Source organism: Tympanuchus pallidicinctus, unplaced genomic scaffold (assembly GCF_026119805.1).
Source record: "Tympanuchus pallidicinctus isolate F22 unplaced genomic scaffold, pur_lepc_1.0 scaffold2, whole genome shotgun sequence".
Lineage (NCBI taxonomy): Eukaryota > Metazoa > Chordata > Aves > Galliformes > Phasianidae > Tympanuchus > Tympanuchus pallidicinctus.
Window position 1 is genome coordinate 1,183,346 of NW_026294721.1, and position 23,022 is coordinate 1,206,367.

Here is a 23,022-nt window from a genome sequence, read left to right on the forward strand (position 1 = left end):
GAAGGAAGGCCTGTGCAAATCTTAGTCAGCACGTAGCTCTGAGATTGTTCTTGGCCTGGCAGTGTCAAGTCTGATTCTTCTCCTATGATTTGATATGCATTCCTTTTCCTTTCACTCAGAGGGTGCTGAGGCACTGGAACAGGTTGCCTAAGGAGGCTGTGGATGCCCCATCCCTGCAGGCATTCAAGGCCAGGCTGGATGTGGCTCTGGTCTGCTGGTTGGTGACCCTGCACATAGCAGGGGGTTGGAACTGGGTGAGCACTGTGGTCTTTTTCAACCCAGGCCATTCTATGATGCTCCAGTTTCATTCACATTATTTGATCTTCAACCAGCAGAGGTGTGAGATTTTTGGCATTGGAAAAATAAGGATTGAAACCTTTGGAAACGTGCTTTTTTGCTAAGAAATTCGGTGTTTGTGACATCTTCTGGCCAGAGCAGTGGCAGTTTACATTTATTATTTTTTTTCTTAAGAATTCTTATAAAGCAAATGCTTAGTAAAGATTGTGTGACCAGACCTTTTGTTCCTGTGAGAGCAATGAGTCTTGATTTCTCTTTGTTCTTGAGACTTCCTGGGCTCGCTCAGTGTGACAGGAAGTTATAGACATAGAACTGATCAGTCCATCTCAACATCAAAGAAGTATATGGATGCAACCTGAAGTGTTGACTTGTTTCTATATGAAGAAAAGCTAAGGTTAAGATGTTCTTCTGTAGCATGCCCACACAGTATGTCATTAAAATGTGTATTGCAAGTACTTAAAATGTAGTCCTTGGTATATTGTTTGGCATTTGCCCCTTCAATTCACTGGGGAATAAAAGATCTGCAGCCTCTTTACAACAAAAGCCTGTCTTTAAACAGACTTTCCAAATACCCTGTGCTGACCCATCTTTCTGATCAGCAGTGATTAAATGCATCTTTCTTAAGGCTGTTGGGCTTGCTTATTTTCTGTTATTATTTCCTCCTTTAAGCAGAGATTTGGTGACTGAAACAACCTGACAATAGGTTCAGGGGCAGAGTTGTCTGGACGACTTAATGTACTTGAAGATGTCAGTGACTGGGACATGAAACAAAGTAGTGCTTAAAAGGAGCAAAATAGCAGGCAGCTGTTGGCAGCTGGCTGTTCACTGTACTGTTAAGAACACTGCACTTAAGTTCATTTCTAGAGCAATTAGGTATTACATATCCGAATGTTAAATGTTCATCCTGTCTGCTTCTTTTTAACCAGCTGTAATAAACAAATCTACCTGTACTATGTAGCGTTTTGGAAATGCTGTCCCACATTGCTTTTATATCTTGCAGGGATTCTTTTATAATCCAAGTGTTCATTTAGACATGAGGACATCATGATGTCCCTTAGCTAAGAACATTTATAATATATGGTCACCATTTATTTAAGAGCAAGTTACTGAACTCCAGTTCTGTTGTCTCTTTGATTTTATTGTGGTCCAACAGCTTGCTTTCTGTATATTGTTCTCATGGAAGTGTTGTCCCAATATCTGTAATTCTTCCTTTCCTCTACAAGCCCTTTAGTACAAGAAAAAGGAGTCTTTACTGATGTGCCTGTATCCCAGAGCTTCCAACTTAAAACAATCTTCTGTTTCTTTGTAGGCGAGTTGCTGGCAGCGGTTGATGTTACACAGACGAGTTTCAACTCTGGCACTTCCACTGTCAGCATTTCAATTCCAATGAATTCGGAAACTGGTTCTGATACTTTCTCACCCAGAGAACTCTCTCCCTGCTTCTCATTACCTTTTGGAGAAAAACCCGTGAGTCAGTGCACTGTGTCGTGCCACAGAGTAGAGGTAACTGCTCCTCGTTCCATGCAAGTGGAGGCAGAATGTTCAGCTGTCTCCAAACTAGCTGAGCCAAGCCAGCACCTGCAGACTGTTTCACTTGATTGCCATTCTAACAGAGAGAGCCCCGTGCTTGTTGCAAAAAGTGTTCAGGATCTGCTAGCTAAAAAGGAATCGAAAGATGTGAATGGAAGCTCACAGAGATGGACTGTCAGTTCTTTGGCTGGAGTTAAAGGTGAAAAGGAGAGAGGATCGCAAACTTCAAGTGCAGGGAGTGAGAAAAATGAGGGTCGAGAAAGTGATTCTGTGATTGGATCTCGTGCATTGCAAGAAATACGTAAACTTCTGGCAGAGGCAGAGAGCATAGCTGGCAGCTGGCCTGACCCTGTCTTTTCCAATGCATCTTCTAGAGAAACCGAGTCTTCCCCAGTGCAGATTGAAAAGGAAGATGGCACCAAGGATTCTGACTTAGTGAAAGACAGCGTCCCTCAGTTTCAGAAGGTCGTGTCATGGGCTGAGAGTATGAAGCAAAGCAGTCTCCAAGAGGGATCGATACCAGAGCCTCTGGATTCTTGCAAAGATGATTTAAAATGGGAACGTTCTTTTGATGCCAGTTTGTGCAGTTGTGAAGGTGTGGTGGAGATGACCGGAGAGTTTAGGACAGGAAAATCTGTAGCAAGGTCTGAGCCAGAAGGCTGTAGCAGTGCAACTACAGACAGAAACCAACCTGCTGTTGTGGCTGTTGCACGAAGCAATGCAAGTAGTGAGCTCAGCACTGAAAGACCTTCAGAGTTGGAGAATCCCTCTCCATCAGAGCCTCGAGGAAGTGTCATCAATGTGCCAGGAAGCTTCCAGAACGAGTTATCTAAAGCTAATGTTGCTGTAAGCACGGCAGGAGGCATACAACAAAGCAGTGGCAGTAGCAGTGGAGATTCGTTAGCTGCCCGTGTGAAAAACCTTCTGGGGAATCCTTTGATGCCTGCAGGCAGCACTGCTGATATCTCAGGAGGCTTCCAAAGCACGATGTCAAAAACAAGTGCAGCTGGAAGCAAAGCAGAAGGCGTGCAAGAGAGTGATGGCAGTAGCAGTGGGGACTCACTGGTTGCCCGTGTCAAAAACCTGCTGGGGAATCCTTCAGAGACTTCAGGCAGCACCACCAACGTCCCAGGAGGCTTCCAGAGCATGTTGTCAAAAAGAAGTGCAGCTGGAAGCAAGGCAGGAGGCGTGCAAGAGAGCGATGGCAGTAGCAGTGCAGACTCTCTATCTGCCCGTGTCAAAAGCCTTCTGAGAAATGGATCATCTCTAGTGCCTGCAACACCAATTCTGAGGAGTGATGATGAAGAGGAGAGGAAAGCACGAGGTAACAAATGGTCAATTAATGGTCAATGTCTTTTAGTCTTCCTATGAAAGACAAGGGGGAATGGTTGTAAACTGAGACAGGGGAGGTTTAGGTTGGATATGAGGAGGAAGTTTTTCAGCCAGAGGGTGGTGAGGCACTGGAACAGGTTGCCCAAGGAGGCTGTGGATGCCCCATCCCTGGAGGCATTCAAGGCCAGGCTGGATGTGGCTCTGGGCAGCCTGGGCGACCTGCACACAGCAGGGGGTTGGAACTGGATGCTCATCGTGGTCCTTTTCAACCCAGGCCATTCTATGACTCTATGATAATAGAATGGGACAGCATTTTACTCAACTAATTTGAATACCTTCTCTTGCCAGTGTTGATACTGTGGTTTTATCCACGTAGCCATTAGAAATGTGCTAGGTTAAGTGACTGGGAAGGGATTGTGTAAGAGAGTGTTGATTTGAGCCAAGGACTGTAAGCATCTCACAAGCAGGCAGTAGTTCCTTGAGCCATCTTTACAAATAAATTCTCAAAAGCTCCATTTTCAAATCATATTCTTGGTTAGTCTGTCTGTATGCTTTGTATATTCAAACAGCTGTTTGATACTGGTCTTCATATCCTTTGTCATGGCTACTGGAAGTGCATAGCATGCTTTTGATGTTAAATTATAAAAAGAAAAGCAATCTGCCTTCTGTTCTGATATTTTTGTGTGTAGCATGGGTGAAACTAAAGCTGGCCAGCAGATCTGAGGAAGCTGCGTTGGACTTGAATGAAGAGGACCGACAAAGGATAGAGGAAATAAAGGCAGAACTGCTGCTGAGTGCCAAGAGATCTGGACAAGCCAAGGTAGGAGGGAAACAAACCAGCTGCTCTGCAGAAAAGTGTTTTAAGTGGTGAAGTCTTTCAGGTTACAGTGGTGAATTGAGTTCTTGCAACGTTTTTAGAGATGGATAGGCAGGGAGAGAGATGCAAACTATTGAGAGTGGGTGAATTTGTTTCTTCTTTGGGCCTGGGTCATTGAGTTCCTGTCTGGGTTTTAGGATCTTGTATGAAGTAGGATCATTGAATAGTTTGAGTTGGATGGGACCTTTAAAAGCCATCTAGTCCAACTCCCCTGCAGGGAACAGGGATGTCTCCAGCTCCATCAGGTGCTCAGAGCCCCATCCAGCCTGACCTTGAATGTCTTCAGGGATGGGGCACCTCTCTGACCAATCTGTTGCAGTGCTTTGCTACCCTGACTGTGAAACACTGTATGAAATGAGCAGGGGGTGGATGATCTATTCATGTTATTCAGGGTGGAGAACCCTGAGTTAGTGGAAGAGAGGCTGGATAATTAAAGAGAAGGTTGGGGCAGTTCTACTTGTCTGCCTCCACGTTGGCTGTGCATTGTTTTATCCGAATTCAGAGTAAGACAAAATGAATCTTGTTTCTTGCAAACCAAGCCTCCAAGAAATTACTTTAGGTCGACCACAACGCTTTCTGCTTTGATCTTAGGAATGTTTTACCATAGCTTTAATTTGAAATCCAAAGTAGTTCTGAATTTGCAGAATGAAGGTAGCTCTTTTTTTGCCATGCTAGATTAGATCCGAGCGGATTTTTTCCTCCGAGCAAAACAGTGTCACTGAAAAAATAGATTGTTGAAAAGAAAACTGTTTAGCTGGAAAAAATGCAGCCAGTTTGATTGCTGACCAAATAATCTGCTGTAAATTCAGTGGATGCTGTTCTGCAGAACACCTGCTGAATTCAGAGTGAAGCTGACAATGCGTTGACTCGAACAAAACAAGGAATATAAAAGGATACTTTCCTTCTCCCAAACTTGAAAGGTTCTGAAAGGCAACCTGTTCCTAGCATTCACATGAACAATTCCTTTGTCAGATCATCATCTTTATTTAGTGCTTCTGATACAGGCTTACGATGAGTGTTCCTTTCAGAAAGTTTAGGCTCTGCTTCTCATTTTTACAGGAGACAATTCACATAATATACCACCAGGATGTTTTATTGTTTCTAGCAGGAAACTTGGGAAGCTTGCTTGTAAAAATAAAGTGCAAGGGAAGAGCAGGACAGCTTGGGAGAGTTCTTCAAACATTGTTCCATCGTACTTTTGGGGTATTGAGTGTCTGCCGTTTGTCACTTCTGATGTGTTGGATAACAGATGCTCTAGAAAGAAAGTGCTGTGATTTCTCAAGTCCTGGCTGAGCTGAGTGTTTCAGGGAGGTGACTGGGACATATGCATGCAGGCAGGCTCCAAACATGCACCGAATGCTGCCCCCAAACAGGAGCACGAGAACAGCATTTGCTTTTGAAGATGCATTTTGGATAGCAAGCAGTTCTCACGGCTGTAACTCAAAATCTGAATTGTTTGCTTTGCTTTCTCTTCTGTAAAACTGACAAACCCTGCGTTGTGGAGGAGTCCTATGGATTTTATAGCTTGCCCATTGTACACTAGGTGAGAAATACTCATGCTGTTATGCCTTTATATTGACCACTAAAACTTTGGAGGGATGCTGAGGGATGGATGGAAAACATGGAACTTCTGACACCAGGCTTTTTTCCTAAGTTTTGTACTGACTCCATTTTAGTGTTGATTTGTAACTGGCTGCTCCAGGAGAGGGGAAGTGCAGTGCATTGGGCTGCTTTGGGAGAGTAGCACAGGAGCTAAAGCATGAGGATGCACTCACTGCAGATGTTATGTGAAGGGGCCTAAGAAGAGTTGCATTTTAGGCTGTCTGGAGATGGGCCTTGTGGCACACAGGATATTCTGATGGCACTTTCTATAAGCTTAGCTTTACAGCATTGTGATGGAGGGAGGCAGGGAGCTGCCTATGATGTTAGATGAATAATTTCTATTTCTGTAGCCAGATGAAACAACCCAAAAACTCACAAGCAGCATTCTGTTCAGGACTATTGTCCTGCCTGTGTAACCTGCCTGTGCCTTTTGTGTACATTTGGGGCCCTCAGTTTGGACTGAGGGCTTTGGGGTGAACCTTTAACACACTTAACACTGTTTTGTCCCTCTAAATTAAGGATCTTTTAACTCCACCTGTATTGATATGGCTGTCCCTCGATCTACCTAAGTGTTCTCCCCTTGGGTGCTGTATTCTTCCACTGTATTTTTCCATTCCTTCTTCTTTTTTTTCCAGGAAGTTCACTGAGTTGTAGCTCTAAATTTGCACCGCGTTCTCTTGTGGATCATATGCCAAACAAATCTTTTTTGGAAAGATGACACATAAGGAGCACAATAAAACATGTGAAAGGCTTGGGTAGATGAGTTTATCACAACTTCTGTCACTTTTGGTAGTAGGAGTTGCTGCGTTCAGGCAGTTGAACTGGTATGTGTTTCAGGGAAGAGATTGTCCAGGGAGCTCTCCTGCCCTGACACACAGCTGATCTTTGTCCTTGCGTGTTTCTATGGTTACTCATTGTCAGCTGCAAGAAATACATGGGCTCAAATAAGCTAAAATACTTGCTTAGTATAGATAAGGCCCCAGAAATGCACTGCTCTGGAAGAATAATGGATGCCCCATCCCTGGAGGCATTCAAGGCCAGGCTGGATGTGGCTCTGGGCAGCCTGGTCTGCTGGTTGGTGACCCTGCACACAGCAGGGGGTTGGAATGAGATGAGCATTGTGCTCCTTTGCAACCCAGGCCATTCTAGGATTCTATGATCTGTGTTGCAATTTATTAATGAAATACACTCTGCATTTTCAGCAGATGTTCCAATCAATAGGGGGGAAAAATATATGTATATATTTAATTAAAATAAGCCCATCTGGATCATCTCACTTGGCAGTACACTTATCTCAGATTGGCTGGCTGCACCTCAGTGAAAATCCTGTAATTTTGAATGACAGTAAAATTAAGGAAGTGCAGATAGCGATGAGTTGATAAAATGGTGTCCACACTTAAGAAATTCCCCTTAAACTATAGGCTGTCAGATTTCTTTCAGGTTATGTGGTTTAGGTCAGATTTCTTTAGGTGAGGGGAGTCTCAATGTGCATTGAAATGGTCCCTCTGGAACTGCTACAGCTGCTTCTAAAAATGGCTGTTCCTGTTGTCCTGTTGCTGCCCCTCATTGGGCATGCCCTCCCTGTAGCTGAGCAGAGATAGCAAGTCAGGTGAGTAGTTGCATTAGTTTGCTTCAGGACAAAGTCTGATGTGGTTTTTGATCACTGTTGACAGTAATTTATTAGCTGTGAAAGTGAACTTCAGCTTTTGCCAGCGTTTTGGAGCTGCTTTTGTCCTGTTCTGTTTACAAGGGTGGATAGTGATAGGACAAGGGGGAATGGCTTCAAACTGAGACAGGGGAGGTTTAGGTTGGATATGAGGAGGAAGATTTTCAGCCAGAGGGTGATGAGGCACTGGAACAGGTTGCCCAAGGAGGCTGTGGCTGCCCCATCCCTGCAGGCATTCAAGGCCAGGCTGGATGTGGCTCTGGGCAGCCTGGGCTGCTGGTTGGTGACCCTGCACACAGCAGGGGGTTGGGACTGGATGAGCACTGTGCTCCTTTTCAACCCAGGCCACTCTAGGATTCTGTGTCCATTCTTACATCCTGTTTGATCCATGGGAAGAAGAAGGTGCAGGAAGTCAGGCAGTGAGAGATGTGAACCAGCCACAGAGAGAGGGCCGTGTTTTGTCTGTCCACTTTACTGGTCTCTGCAGGTGATGAATGTTTCACTCTTTGTAATGATGTTAAGATTATGTTCAGACTTCATCAATGTCTTTGGACACGTCTCTGTGTTGTTTCTCAAGGCCTTACAGCCACCTGCTGAGCCCTTCATACCTTCTCTCTCTGTTTGGGATATGTAATGCTTTATCTGAAGAAGATGCAGAGAAATCAGATTTCATTCTGAGATGCCAGAAAGCAGCAGCATTTCCTTTGAGAGCAGAGGCTATAACCAAGAAGCACACGCTGGGAATTCTCCCATTAGCTGCAGTGCCAGCAGCACAACACAACTGTGTGCCTCATCAACAGGTAGCTGGAGGCAGTATTACCATGTGAGAAGCATACCAAAAGGAGGGTATGGTTGTTTGTTTGTTTTTAAATCTGATTCTCCTGTGAAACTATAGCCTATGTTGCTTTGATTTCGTTTACTAGCTGCAATAAATTATTGCTGTTGGGGCTGTTCTGTTGGTGGCAATGGGCTTTGAGGTGGAGGAGAATACAAAGCAATGAGGACTGGAGATTGTGCTGCAGATGCTTAGTGAAATTGGGTAGGAAAACAAGGGAAGAAGTTAGAACAAAAGTAAATTATTAGCTTCAGCTTCTTGCGTGACCATGAGCAGGCAATATATATTTGTGGCAAATGTGTCTGTTCTGATGGGAGCATGAAAACAATTTGCACCTGAAACTGGGAGAGGTTTTACAAGTCATCGCTTTCCTTGAAGAGCAAATGAAGGATCTGATTATTTTAAATCATATTTTAATAGTCAGCTGTGAGTGGTGATGGAAAAAATAAGAAGTCTTATTGCAGTTCTTGTCTGAAAGGGAAATTAGCATGCTTGTTTTACAGGAAAAGAGAAATAGCAATTAGGCAGAATTAAAGCTTTTCTAATTAAACATTCTCATGCTTTCTAAACAGCACCTTTCTTTTCTTCCCTCTTGTTCCCATGTAACAGAATTCCTTTCACTTCAGTTCCATTTCACGAATGCTGGAGTTGAACCATTTGAGAGAAAACCTTAATACAAATTACTGTTTTGTATTGTGGTAGGGCATAGCAAAATGTCACATCCAGGACTATTCCTGTCACCTTCAAATGTCACAGCACAGTGCTTTGATTGCATGGAGTTGGGCTCTACTCCAAACCTGAGTTTGTTAGAGTGTGTCTGCAAACTGATTTCTTGGAGGTTGCCAGCATTAAGCATCACGTGTTTGGTTAAGGTTTGACTACTTGTGGCTGGAAGCAAGCATGTGGGTTACTGCATTCCGTCCGTGTTCCATGGAGCTATGGAAGGTTGCCTTCCATCAGGAATGTAAAGACTGCAGGTAAAGTTGTGTATAAAACCTCTCCCCTTAGAGATTTGTGAAATCTGAATGATAAACCCCTCAGCATGCTGTTCCAGTGCTAAGGTAGTTTTATTTAAAGTAGGAGATTGGACTGGAGGCCTCCAGTCTCTTCTAACCTAAATGTTTCTGTGAACGTGTAGCTAATTGATACGTTATTTTAATTAAAAAAGATGATTATGGAAATACGTGTGTGCCTCTAAATCCATTTGAACGTAGTGAACAAATATGCATTCATTATTCCTGGTATTTTGTGAACTGGGCTTATGCTAAGTCAGCTGTGTATGAAGCAGGCCCAGAGGTAGAATGCTTTGACACAATAAAAAAACAACATAGGGGACAGCTAGAACTCAGCTTTATAGGTTGTAAAACTGAAAGGTTCTGTCTCTGTCAGGCTAATTAGGCTGTAGATACTTCTCAGCATCGCTCGCTGGTAAACAAAAATAACTGTTTTCCAATTTGCTAGCACTCCAAAGCAAAATAAAACAATTTTCTTAGTTGCATTAAGAAATAAATTCAAGAGAAAAGCGTGTGCTTATTTGTAGTACAGACTTTTGATGACTGGTAGCACTATTCTTTCTTTGAATTGTGAGATTCTGACTTCGGTGAGAGCAGGAAGTTGTCCATGTAACCTGTATGAGATCTTCTGTGTTTTTCAGGGTACACGGAGTTACATTTCAGAAGCTGCTTCTCTGTATAGCTGTAATCAGGAAGCAGACAAAGAGCATTCCAGAGCTTCAAGTGACAAGAGATTTCATTCTGACAGCCACACACAAGCCTTGGGGACTAAGGAGATTTTAGAGCCAAGCTTACAACACGTTGTGCCATTGTATAGAGCTGAACTTTCAGACTGTTGTTTACTGAAGAATACCCAGCTTAAATCCTTAAGTACTGCAGAACCTCCTACCTGCAGGCAGCATCAGGCCGTTGCAAGTAGCCATTCTGGCTGTGTTGGCCTTCATCTGCCACTGCAGAAGCAGCAGGACACACGTGTGAGGAGCTTTACGGCTGCTTCTGATGCACAGACAGACAAAGTCCCTTCACCAGCACAGAAGAAGCTGTCTTTTCCAAAGTGCTCTGAAGAGATGTCAAAGCAAATTACATCCATCACCTTTTCATCCCGAAGGCGTTTTCAATCACCGTTGACTTCCGTGGTACTCGATGGCTTTTTCAGTGGAGATGATCTTGATGAGATAATGCCTTTGGAGACGGATTCAGCTACTGCTGAGGAACAGAGCCATGGCAGAAAGCACTGGGAGAGATCTGAGATCTGTCCTCCTTCGAGTCCGGCTCTGGCTGGCTCACCATCTGATGAAATTGCATTTCCTGCTGACAAAGACACGATTCGTGATGTCTCTCCTGACGGTAGCAGAGATGGAGCTTATCAAGAAACAGACTGTTTGTCAGATCGGGAGTCTGTAGCCGTCTATGCTGATGAGAGACAGACTCCCAGTGCAAAAAATCTTGACGCTCTGTCTCAAGATGTGACTGAATTGGGCAGGCATGGCGCCAGACTTCTGGGGCTTGACTGCGATAGAAAATTCAGTCAAGGGATGAAGGGCCTTCACGAGCCCCATTCTATAAGCTCTTACCAACAAGAGAAAAGCAGCCCTACCAGCCATGTCCAATTATGTGAGAGCTTTGAAGGTTCTGATCCAGCCACACAGGCTGATTTGCCAAAGGACTGTGGGAAGCTGTTGGAAGAAGAGAAAAGTCCTTCTGATGCAGTGCCTCTCATTCAGAAAGAAGGTGCTGGAGAGCAAACTGGTGTGTCTCAGCATTCATCTCCAGAGGAGATTTTATCCACCATGTCTCCTTCATCACCAGTTAAGAAAGTACTGTCTTGCGTCCACATCACTCTTTCCCCAAAATGTAGTAACTCGGAGCCACACAGGGACTTGAATACTGAAAATGAGACGAGACTGGGGGACAAACTTGAAGTGAATTCTCAACCAGTGCCTTTAAAATCTCCAAAAACTTTATTAGAAGCTGTTCCTAAATTACCCACTGCTGAGCTTATTCCAGAAGATCAGAGATGCTCATCTTTCCTAGTGCCTTCAGCAGAGCCCTGCCTGGTGTTTTCCTCTGTTCCAAGCACTGCAGGGCGAGAGCTGCCTTTGCATGGCAGTGAGGAACTGCAGGCTGTGAATTCAGGTGGTTGTAGTCTGAAGAATATCTGCAACTGCACAGATCCTGCAAAAAGCAGGAAAAGCACTTCTGATGCTACCACTCAAATCACAGAAAGCCCTGGAAAAACAACCTTCTCGGCAGAGATCTATGTTAATTCACAAGACCCTGAAAGTTCTGCCCATCAGTCTTCAATCCAGAAAGCAAAAGAACTTCCCCAAAATACAACTTCATCTCTTAACAGGACTTCCTCTTTCCCAAGGCAGGGTGGTGAGCAAATCAGTGTCATGTATTCCTGTGTTGTTTTGCATCTGTTCAACTGCGAGGTACTGATGGGTACTAAAAACCAACCATACAAACAAACAGAACAAAAAAACCCAAACTTTTTGTGGAAGTCACAGTCTGGAGATGATTCTAATGTTGATATTTGAAGTTCATATGAAACGAACCCTTGAAGTTTGCATTCTTGCTTGTAGGGAGCTGTATCCATACGGTTGTGGTTCAGTTCAACTTAATTTGAAACTGAATCTGTTGGAGGTGGACATGGTTCAGGAAAGTTGTATGGTTTTACAGTTTTAGATGACTGATACGGGTCAATGCTTACAGCTTACCAAGGGCTGTGTCTGATTACTGATAGATTCTCTAATCAAAGTAGTATGGAAGCAAAGAGGGAAGGGTGAGCGTTGCTATTCTGGAATAAGATGCATAGAACAGAAGAGAATCTGCAGGGATTTTAAAGTCTGTTGCTGGAGGAATGTGAATCATATTATCATTGAATGGCTTGGGTTGAAGGGACCTCAAGGATCATGAAGCTCCAACCCCCCACCACAGGCAGGGCTTCAACCTCCACATTTCACAGCAGCCCAGGCTGCCCAGGGCCCCATCCAACCTGGCCTTGAACACCTCCAGGGATGGACGGGGCATCACAGCCTCTCTGGGCAGCTGTTCCAGCACCTCACCACTCTCTCTGTCAAGAACTTCCCCCTCACTTCCAACCTAAATCTTCCCTCCTTCAACTTCAAACCATTTCCCCTTGTCCTGCTGTTATCTACCCTTTCAGAGAGTTGAATATGGATGTTCCAGTGTTCTTTCCATGTTGCTGTTTTGTAGTACTGATGCATGTAGATGTATTTTTTTCTGTAATCCAGGCTTTCTTTCTGTCTCTGTACTCAAGGTGTTTAAAATAACGAGTTGAGAACTAATTACTTAATTACATCAGAATACACAACTGTGTCAGCTATTTCATCACTCATTTTCTTCTCTGTCAGAAATCAGCTAATATTATAGTCCAAACATTTGCTGATGTTCCTATGACACGCCGTATTTCTTGTCTTGAGAGCCATCTTGAGAGCCAGATATCCATATTCATTTAAAATTCATTAAGCATGGGTCAGTAGAGGCTGTGTGGGCATATGAGTTGCAAGTAAGCTACTTTGCCAGTCTAATTGGCAGTCAGTCTTTTATCAGTTTGCTTTCCTGAAGAATGAGCTGTTTCTCCAGATTTACTGCTGTGAACGATTCCGTTCCTTTTTGTAGCTTTTATCATCAGTCGCATTCAAGAATTGCATCCTGACTTCTGTTAATTGCTTTGCTTTCCACCCCAGCAGGTCAGCCATTACTGCTGCCATATAAACCTTCTGGAAGTACCGAGATGTATTATGTTCCTTATCAAAAAACAGCAGCCAACATTTCTTCACTCGCATCAGAAAAGAGTGGTGAGAGCTTTTACTCAAGCACTTACTTACCTTAGGTTTCCTAAATGCGATGGCTGGGGTTTATTTCCAGCAACAGCTTTCTCAGGACTGAATTTCTGTCCTCCACGTTAGGAGATCTCACTGTAGAAACTGCTTCTATAAACAAAGTAATTTGTAATTGTGATTTAAAATATGCACTCATCTCTTTCCCCGCACATCTCCCTGTAAAAAGCACTTGTGACAAAAAGGATCAGCTGGGATTAATCAATTTCTGCTTTACCTCTTGTTTCTTAGTCCTGTATATGTAACAACCACATCGCTTAAGCCTTACAGGACTTGCATTGTTTTCAGGCAGACCTTTTTGACATACAAAACCATTTGTAGCCAAAATTAATATTACAAAGCTGTCCAGCTCCTATCTGATGCCCTTCAGGGAAATAGGTTGGTGCAGCAGTGATGGTAGGTGCACAGATTAGCTGTTGTGGCCACAGGTTGTGCTTGTGATTATGTCTCTGCTCATTACCTCTTTGCAGTGTTGCTGTTGTAATATGGTTAAAAGGAGAGAAACAAACGTGATGTGAGTCTGTTGTTTTGCAGAATGTGAGATGCTAGCTATAAAAATCCAACACGCGTATGAGATGGTGCAAGGTTCTAGAAAGTGTACAGAGGAATTAAAATAAATATGGAGTTGTTTTTAAGCTCCCTGCTGCAGCTTGGATTCTCAGCTCTGAGTAGCAGCTGAAGGAAATTGAGTGAAGTCTGCTGTTTGTAAGCAGGTGGTGTTGACAAGAATGATAAATCAGTTAGGGGCCATCTTAGGTTTCCAACGTTAGGAGACAGCAGTACTAAGAGAACTCTGCTGCTGTTGTCTTGAATTCTTGTTTAGAGGTTATGCAAGACTCTTGTCTTGCAGTCCTTTGCTATTCAAAGCTCAGAAGATACACGTTTACATCAGTCAGTGAAAATGTGTGCAATTTGAATTTGAGCAGGAGTCTGAAGACCTTGGTCTGCCTTCCTAGCAGCTTGTCTGATGCTAAAAGTTTCCTGTGTTCTTTCCTTCCCATTAGTGGGGTAGGTAAAACTTACCTGTGTCTCACAGAAGAGCCTTGTCACCAAAATTCATGGAAAACAACGTTGCAGCACCCACTGCTTTATTAGAACTGCTCTCTAGGTATCATGATGGCTGATTTCTGAAGATGTTGCACTGATACTTGTGTAACGGGATTTCTTTCAGACAACTTTGCTCTAAGATTTGCCTCTATTTTTCCTGTTTCCTCTTTTTTACTTGTAATTATTGCTCTCTTTTTTTTCTGCAGGATCAAATGATGCTCTTCCCTCGGGGCTTCCAGCAGATATGCTTGGTGTACAGAATGATAAGCCTCCAGGCACTACAGCTATCAAGCATAAAGAGGGAGTCTGCTGTAAGAGAGCCAAGCCCAAGCTTGCCTGGGCTGAAGAGCAAATAACAGCCCAGGAAGGTGCTCCAGGTAGCTTTTCTAACATGCTTTTTCATACATATAAAATAAATAAGAGCATAAAAGCTACGTGATTTTTTTGGTCTTATGCTGGCACTCTTTAAAGTGCTAAGTATGGAAAGGATGCACAACAGAAATTCCTTGGTAAATAAAAGCCCATGGAGTGTATCTGTATATTGGGTGGGAGTTTTGTTCCTTCTCACAGATACTTTGTGACATCACAAGATCGCAGTGTTTCTCTGTAACAGTTGTATTTTACTCAGTTCTAATTGGATTTGACTGTCTCTTTCTTCTTTTCCTCCATTAACCTTGTTGAATGGTGCTTCTGAGGGATGAAGGTCAGTTTTGATACTCTAGCAGCCTACTTTAAGGCAATCTTGCACTGTTGGAACGCTGACAAAATGAAATTACACTGAGCTAAATGACAATTTTGTGTGGTGTCTCATGATAATAACTAAAATTAATCCTGATGAACGCTTCTCTACTGAATCTCATCCAGTGGTTTTTGGATTTTGCCATGTGTGAGTTGGGATGAGGGGTTTTTTTTGTTGAGTTTGTGAATTGTTATCCTTCCTGGACAGAAAGAACTGTAAAAAGAAAATGGCATATTCACTGCCATCTCTTCTGGATAAAGCTGTGAGTTAGAAGGGAAGGTGCTTATTGTGCACAGTCCAGTGCTTGCAGCAGTGCTTGCTGAATTAAACAGAGTGAGCAGGTTGCTAGAAGGCAGTATAATTATGGCTGTTAATGATGGATGGCATAATGGATCCTGAATGACAGAGTTCTTAATCTTATAGGCAAAGTCCCACACATTATTTCTGGGGAGCCCAAAAAGAGAAAATAAATCTTTTGGGTCATGGTGGTAGAAATGGAGGGGCAGTGTGTGGATAGAAGGGAGCTTTCCAAATGAGTTTCTGCAGCAGGAAACAAAATACTGTGTTGGAATAGCAATAGAAGGGTGCTGTGTGTCTGAACAGCCTGGATAGAAATGAGAGGGGAACACAACTGTTAATGTAAAATTAACTTTATTTTTCTGTAGCAGTGATATTCTCAAAACGCAAGTAAATGGAAGAGCTGTAAGCAGAAATGGTCTTTTGTTAAAACAGTACAGCTGGAAGCTTCAGAAGGCTTTCTGAAGGAAAACCTGCATTTTTAACATCTTCAGACTCTTTCAACTATATTTTTAGCAGGTCTAATAAAAGATTACCTCTACCCACAGTGCTTGTCTAGAGCTTAAATTTATGCAAGTTATGTATTTGTTTTTTAAAAAAGTTTATCTGTATGAACTTTGTTTTATTTTTTGGATGTTTGCATTCCTTCTGTCTCGTCGTTAAAACTACAGAAATAGCAAAAAATCTGCATAGTATTCCCAAGTCTGACCTCCTTAGTCAAGAGGATCATAGAATCACAGCATGGCCTGGGTTGCAAAGGAGCACAGCACTCACCCAGTTCCAACCCCCTGCTGTGTGCAGGGTCACCAACCAGCAGCCCAGGCTGCCCAGAGCCACATCCAGCCTGGCCTTGAATGCCTGCAGGGATGGGGCATCCACAGCCTCCTTGGGCAACCTGTTCCAGTGCCTCACCACCCTCTGGGTGAAAAACTTCCTCCTAATATCCAACCTAAACCTCCCCTGTCTCAGTTTACAACCATTCCCCCTTGCCCTATCACCACCCACCTCCTCCTGTTTATACGCTCCTTTCAAATATTGCAGGACCACAATGAAGTCTCCCCAGAGCCTTCTCCTCTCCAAGCAATAAGTTAAAACAATGCAAATGTAAGCAAAGCAAGCAAGGAAACCAGTTCAGCATTGGTACCTAAAACAAGCATTCCTAACAGCCCTCACTAGCTCTGTTTTCCACAGATAGCAGGAGGAAAAAACAACTACTGAAGCCACATGGGTATTGAAAACTACACTGGAAGGGAATGATCTCTTGTGATCAGTTGGCTACATAGAATCACAGAATGGCCTGGGTTGCAAAGGAGCACAATGTTCATCCAGTTCCAACCCCTGCTGTGTGCAGGGTCACCAACCAGCAGCCCAGGCTGCCCAGAGCCACATCCAGCCTGGCCTTGAATGCTTCCAGGGCTGGGGTGTCCACATGCTGTGCTGTTTAAATGCATTTTAACCCCAAAACATGAGATTGGGTCTGGCCATGCTGTTTTCCACGTAGAACTGAGGTTTTGTAAAACGAAAGGCTGTGATTCTTGGTAAGGCAGGCAGGTGTGTTTCTCAGTGGAACAGGGAGAAGCTCAGCTTTGGGAATCTTGCTGACTCAGTGGCAAAGCTTGCTTAAAATAGAAGAAGACTTGGGTTCCTGTTCAGTATTTTTGCTACAATTGCAGGAGGAGTAAAACAGGAAGAGATTGCTGGAACCAGCAACCAAACATTTGAGAGCAGGAGGAGGGAGAGTTAGAAATGGTAGTGAAGGAAAAGGTAAATTGGGGGTAACTTATGCCAATGATGGAGCTTGATATGCATTTGCTGACAGCTCACCATTACCTAATCACTGGCATTGCCATTAGTAAATGGACTATTCTGTTTTCTATTAACTTTTTGAGTTAAAGCTGTTACAATAAAGTTATAAAAGTATATATAGTTTTATATAGTATATAAAGTTATAAAACTTTATAATGCATTTTTAAGCTGTGCGTGGCTCATATGGCATGAAATGACATTGCAGGAAGCAGAGGGGCTTGAGAAGCTGTTCTTGCACTAGCAGCTATTGTTCCTACTTTCTTTTTGGATCATTATACAACTTAGTCTGTTGTGCTAAGGACATAACATGAAACATTTTTCCTGTTATTAAAATGTCATGGCTTTTACAGTTTATAGCAAATGGCTTTAAAATTGGCTTGGAGTTCTTTTCAGCTAGTATGTACTGCATGCATGCTTAATGTATATCTTTTAAAATGGGTTTATAATTGGATTTTCTGCATGTAGTCCTCTGTAATTTCAGGTAGCAGCATCTTCTGGGGAGGGAATTCACTACTACTAGCTATAATGTGTTAACTGAGCTTGAGAGCAAAGCAGAGCTAGGTGCTGGTATCCTATCAGAGAAGCTTCCAGAGCTGTAGAGGAGGTGGTGTTGGTTGTTTTATACGTTGTGTTTCTCTGAATTGCTTAAGAAATAATGCTTAAACATAGCCTTTGGCAACACTTGTGCATCCTGGGCATTTATCTGAAAGGCACACTGAGTTGTGGTTGATTGTGTTGAGTTTCCATGAATATAAATGATGGCTTTGACCAAATTTTGATCTGGGTAAGTACGTTCAGCATTCTCTCAGACTGAGCTGGATACAGCATTCTCTTGGATTCCTTACTGCAAATGATAGAAAAGTTAGTTACGTTTTGAGAATGGGAGCGTTAGGATGAGAATGACCCTGTTTAAGAATTGCCCTTTGCTGCCCTGCAGAGGACCAAAATTAAGGGGTTTTCTTCTCTTCTAGAAGGAAGTCATCATTTAAAGTCAGTGAACACCACTCAGTCAGTCTTCAAGTCTGCACAGTTCTACCTCCACCATCCAGTGCCCCACAGCGAGCTCTCGGAGGACTCTTCTGGTGTGGGACACACCGGAATTTCCTCCAGCACTGTCCTTCAGAATTGGAGGAAGGCACGTCGACAGAGACGTGTTTTGTCTGCCCACCGGAGGAAAGATGGCGACCGTGAATTCTTCCCACTCGTTGCAGAAGCAGATCACAGCAAGAACGAGGATCTAAACATCCATACAACTTTGAGTAACGAAACCCCAAGAGAGGAGTTGCTTCAGCGGGGTGGGAGAGAAGCAGAACAAATGGCAGCTCGTAGCCAAACGAGTCACCTTTGTGAGAATGTAGTTAAAGATCTGCCCGTGAGACAGAGAACCCACTGTGCTGGTAGCTTAGATGAGCTCTGGGTTCAGTTTTTGGAGCGCCAGAAGAGGTACCAGCAGCAGGATTTTCGGCGTAAAGGTGAGCTGAGCCTTGTTGAACGCCTCGATCGATTAGCCAGGGTCCTTCAGAACCCTATCAGGTATACACTGACACCAGCAAAATCAGAAAGGAATGCTTCTGAAAAACCAAGAGAGGTAAAAGAGCAGGAGAAAACAAGAGTGCTGGAGAAGAGCGTGCCTGAAAGTACCTCGGAGCCCCATGCAGCACGTGTTAAAGGGAGGCCACGTATCAACTGTCGTGAAAGAAGCTTTGTTGAGCTCAGGAAAAATAGGTCATCAGAGAAAGTTACCTGCCACACTAATGAAATTTCAGAACACCAGCAGTATTTGGACACTTCTAGTGACACTTGCTCAGAGAGAAGGCTTAGTAAAGAACTCTGCACCACAATCAGTTCCACCATCTCAGAATCAGATGCTCTAACACAAACGGACATAGAAACGACGACTCAGACTGAGGTGAGCAGTTCTGTTTCCACCATTGACACTGCCAGACTGGTCAGGGCTTTTGGGCACAGAAGAGTGCAGCTGTCACCGAGACTCTCCCAGCTTTATTGTACCATCCACCAGCAGAAAAGCCGCTCTGAAAAGTGGGAGGAGGAAGGCAGCGGAGTGAGGGGTGCAGAACATCCAAAGGTTACTTCTGAGAGACACAGGAAACAGAAAGAGACCCAGGTATGTACACTAAAAGACAATTTTGACTCATCTTCACAACTGCTCTTAAACTGCACAGGAGTAAGGTTTGCTGTTTGGAGAATCACTTAAAATTTCCTGTAAAATGTTGCTTGTATGGTAGAATTATGGAATCACCAGGGAGAGAAAAGACCTCTAAGGTCATCCAGTCCATCTGTCCACCTATCATCAATATTTCTCACTAAAACATTTGGCAGTTTAAGCATATCAAAAGAAAGCCTTTGCCCTGAGCATTCTAGACAAAAACTCTGCCATAAAACTGTTTCAGAGCTGAGGAAAGAAGACTTTGGTTGGGTTTTTCTGTGGCCCCTTAGAGGAAATGAATTCTCCTAAAAGGGGACCTTCATAGAATGGCCTGGGTTGCAAAGGAGCACAATGCTCATCCAGTTCCAACCCCCTGCTATGTGCTGGGTCACCAACCAGCAGCCCAGGCTGCCCAGAGCCACATCCAGCCTGGCCTTGAATGCCTGCAGGGATGGGGCATCCACAGCCTCCTTGGGCAACCTGTGCCAGTGCCTCACCACCCTCTGGATTAAAAACTTCCTCCTCATATCCAACCTAAACCACCCCTGTCTCAGTTTAAAACCATTCCCCCTTGTCCTGTCACCACCCACCTCATAAACAGCCCTTTCCCCTCCTCTTTATACGCTCCCTTGCTATGGATTTGATGATTGCATTAATAAGTGTTGGTGTTCTGTAATGGATGTTGATACTGAGACTAGGAAATAGCTTGCTTCACGTTTTGACAGAAGAAAGTGATAATGCCTCTGTTAGCAATGTATTTCCTGGAAAAATATAGTTTTCCTGTATACCAACAGCTAAAACTCTTGTGTCAAGGTATTGAATAGACATCTGAGGGAAAATGGGATTTTTCAAGGCTAAGAATTGTTTCAAATATGATTTTATTCCATTGTGTGTGTTAAGACTAATCATTCAGTGCCTGGTTGGACCTTAAAAGCAGTCTCTAATCTTTGGCTGCTAAAATCACCCGTGAGATAACAGGTTCCAGTCATTCTTAAATGAGAATTAAAGGACTGGGAACAGTGAGCTGAAGGTTGCATTGATTCTGAAAGCAGTATCTTTTATCATGCCTGCAGGCATTCAAGGCCAGGCTGGATGTGGCTCTGGGCAGCCTGGTCTGCTGGTTGGTGACCTGCACACAGCAGGGGGTTGGAACCAGGTGATCACTGTGGTCCTTTTCAACCCAGGCCATTCTGTGTCTCTATGATGTGATGATGCGGTGTGTGAAGAGATGTGACCCACCTCAAGTAAGGATGAGACAAAATCAATGGCCAAACGCAAACTTTGTTTTAAAATCCAAGTGTAGGTAGATTCAATGATACGCTGCAGAAATCAAGGTAATTTTTGGTTTCATGTTTCTGTGGTTCAGATAACTTATTTATAGCAGGAGCCCTATTCCCAGAGACACTACTGTACAAATCTTTCAGACAAGTGCTCTGTTTTTTTGGGTGCCTACTGTCAGCTCTGCTTCTGGCAAACTCAACTGCAGCTTTTTTTTTTAATATTTATTTATAGATGCTGAACCCATCCCAGAAGGTTTTTCTCTCTTCCAGTTTCTGTTTATTTCTAAAACAGTCTTCGAGCTGCCATCTGGTAGCAGGTACAAAGCTAAAGGTTGTGCTATATAACTGCTGAAGGGCTTTGAAAGCACTGCACTGAGTTTTCTAGTCCAAATAGCAACATGCACGTCAGTATTCAGTACCAAATTGCTGCTTACATTTATTTCTGCAGGCTGATATGCATGTGCATGTAAATGGGTTATCTCATTTTTAACTTTACAGTGTCTTCCCCTTTTGAGAGCACATTGAAATCCGTTCTCTGAAAGGAGATGCGTATCTCCTATGTCTGTCTGGTGTGCTCTATCAGAGCTCTAATAGTTTTATGAAACTAAAAAACAGCCCTTGTCAGCATGTGGGAGAGTAAAAATTGCCTCCTTTAAACGTTGAAACTGTGTTGCATTGAAGGGATGATAGCAGAGGATCAATAAAAAGGTAATTAAAAAGCCTCTGTTCATTTCCATTGTGGCTGGCGCTATGAGTTGCTAATAGGATACTAATTGCTAGGAGCAAGCAAAAAAAAGAAAAAGGAAGATCTGTTTCATAATTAAAAATGAAATTCAGCCAAGTTGCAGAGATTGGTCTGCGCCGCGCCGCTAGGCTTGAAGCCTGGGGAAACTCTATCAGTTAATTGCTGTTAATAAAGCATTAGCGTTCTCTGTGCTTTATATAAACGAAGAAGCTCGTAGAGCAGATGCAATGCAGAGTGCAATCCATTTGACATGTCTGTAACATTACATCTTAAAATGGAAGTTAATTTATTGTAACAAAGTCCTGCTGCTTACTGTCTTTGTGGCTGGAATCATATGGACTCACAGAATGGCCTGGGTTGAAAAGGACAACAATGATCATGCAGTTCCAACCCCCCTGCTGTGTGCAGGTCACCAACCAGCAGACCAGGCTGCCCAGAGCCACATCCAGCCTGGCCCTGAATGCTTGCAAGGATGGGGCATCCACAGCCTCCTTGGGCAACCTGTGCCAGTGCCTCACCACCCTCTGGCTGAGAAACTTCCTTCTGAAACTCCTGTTTGTATGAATGTTGAAGACTTGAAACTAGCATTGTGCTTAAGCCGTGCTCTTACTGTGAACCCCATGCTTCTTGCTTTCCTTGGACTCAGTTTTCTCTGCCTGGAGAACTGGTGTGCTGAGGATTATAAGGGTGAGAGAACTTCTCATGCTTTGAAAGGATTTGGCTCTTTCACTCCAGTGTTGCAGAACTGGAGTTCACAGTGAATTTGCAAAGCAGCATGTTACTTTTCCAAGACAGCTTGTCCCTGCAGTAATCCCACAACCTTTAAAGGCTTTTGGTTTGAGAGGGTGGGAATATAGGATTCAGTTCAGATGGTTCTTCTCCCTCTTCCCACAGCAGAAATACTTTGCACTTTGTGATCTGTCCTGAAAGTACAGCCAACAGATCTTGCTGTAGCAAAAGGGCTTGTCTTGATTTGCCACACTTATCCTTGAGCTTTGGATGGGAGAACTGGAGGATGCCCAGCACTGTACAGAGTGCGATCACGAGCAAGCTCTTGCCTACAGGCACTGTGCCACTCTTTGTACTAGAACAGGGTTCTGGAAGTCTATTGGTGCACGAGGCTGGCTGTTATGTGGCACAGCAGTAAGTGACACTGATCAGCCTGTGTTGAACCTTGTTAATAATAACAGAATGGCCAGGGTTGGAAGGGACCTCAACGATCATGAAGCTCCAACCCCAGCAATACCAACAATACTAGTCCCAAGGTACAGTAAATAAAGAGCGATGACAACTTCCTTGCTGTTTAAACCCCACTTTCTGTTCATTTCAGTTCTGTTTTCAGGAGTTTGCTCTCTTCCATGTTTGTTCTTTCTTCCCCTCTAGAAGGCATTGGATCAAGCTTTGACAAGCAGTGGTTCCTGGGGACCAAGCTCAGCTCTCAGCAACAAGCGACGCGCACGGATGTTAAACAAAGGTATCCAAGCAGGTGAGTTGTAGGGTTCCAAACTCATAGTTTGTGTGCTAGCTTCTTTTTGTCTCTTTGGAAACAGTTTGCCAACATCTGGTTTAAGTTTCCTGTGGTGGGGATGAGCGTGCAGCATTCTTTAAATTCACTTCAAATGCTTAGAGAAAGGTGTTATGTTCTAATTAATTAAAATGAGCCCTTTGGCCTGCTTCACTAGTAGCCAGCTCTCTGTCTCTCACTGTTATGCTTTGTTAACCTAAACTTCTCCATTTAAATTGTAAAGGTGGACTATTTCTATTTTTTTTTTAATATGTTGTTTTCTCTGCAAGGCATCTGTTGCTCACAGAATGTATTTTGTGGGCATATGCTATTTCAGAAGGCTTGCAACTGCAGAGTTTCATATTCCTCTTGGTAATATTTTGGATGTTATATCCTATTTCAAATTTAAGCTCATCCTG

The 23,022-nt window shown here is 43.5% G+C and overlaps 1 protein-coding gene across 7 annotated transcripts in view; it reads left to right on the forward strand.

Annotated features, from left to right (window-relative positions):
• ALMS1 (ALMS1 centrosome and basal body associated protein) overlaps window positions 1-23,022 on the forward strand; it is a 52,556-nt gene that overhangs the window by 19,321 nt on the left and 10,213 nt on the right. For 2 of the 7 annotated variants that reach the window (XM_052681819.1, XM_052681823.1), the window contains exons 7-13: window positions 1,607-3,151; window positions 3,849-3,979; window positions 9,794-11,531; window positions 12,866-12,976; window positions 14,272-14,442; window positions 17,879-19,032; window positions 22,483-22,585. In XM_052681819.1, the coding sequence (XP_052537779.1) occupies window positions 1,607-3,151; window positions 3,849-3,979; window positions 9,794-11,531; window positions 12,866-12,976; window positions 14,272-14,442; window positions 17,879-19,032; window positions 22,483-22,585 (4,953 nt within the window). Of the gene's footprint in view, window positions 1-1,606; window positions 3,152-3,848; window positions 3,980-9,793; window positions 11,588-12,865; window positions 12,977-14,271; window positions 14,443-17,878; window positions 19,033-22,482; window positions 22,586-23,022 lie in introns of those variants that run through there. The other 5 variants (XM_052681821.1, XM_052681822.1, XM_052681820.1 and 2 more) reach the window with 5 other exon arrangements.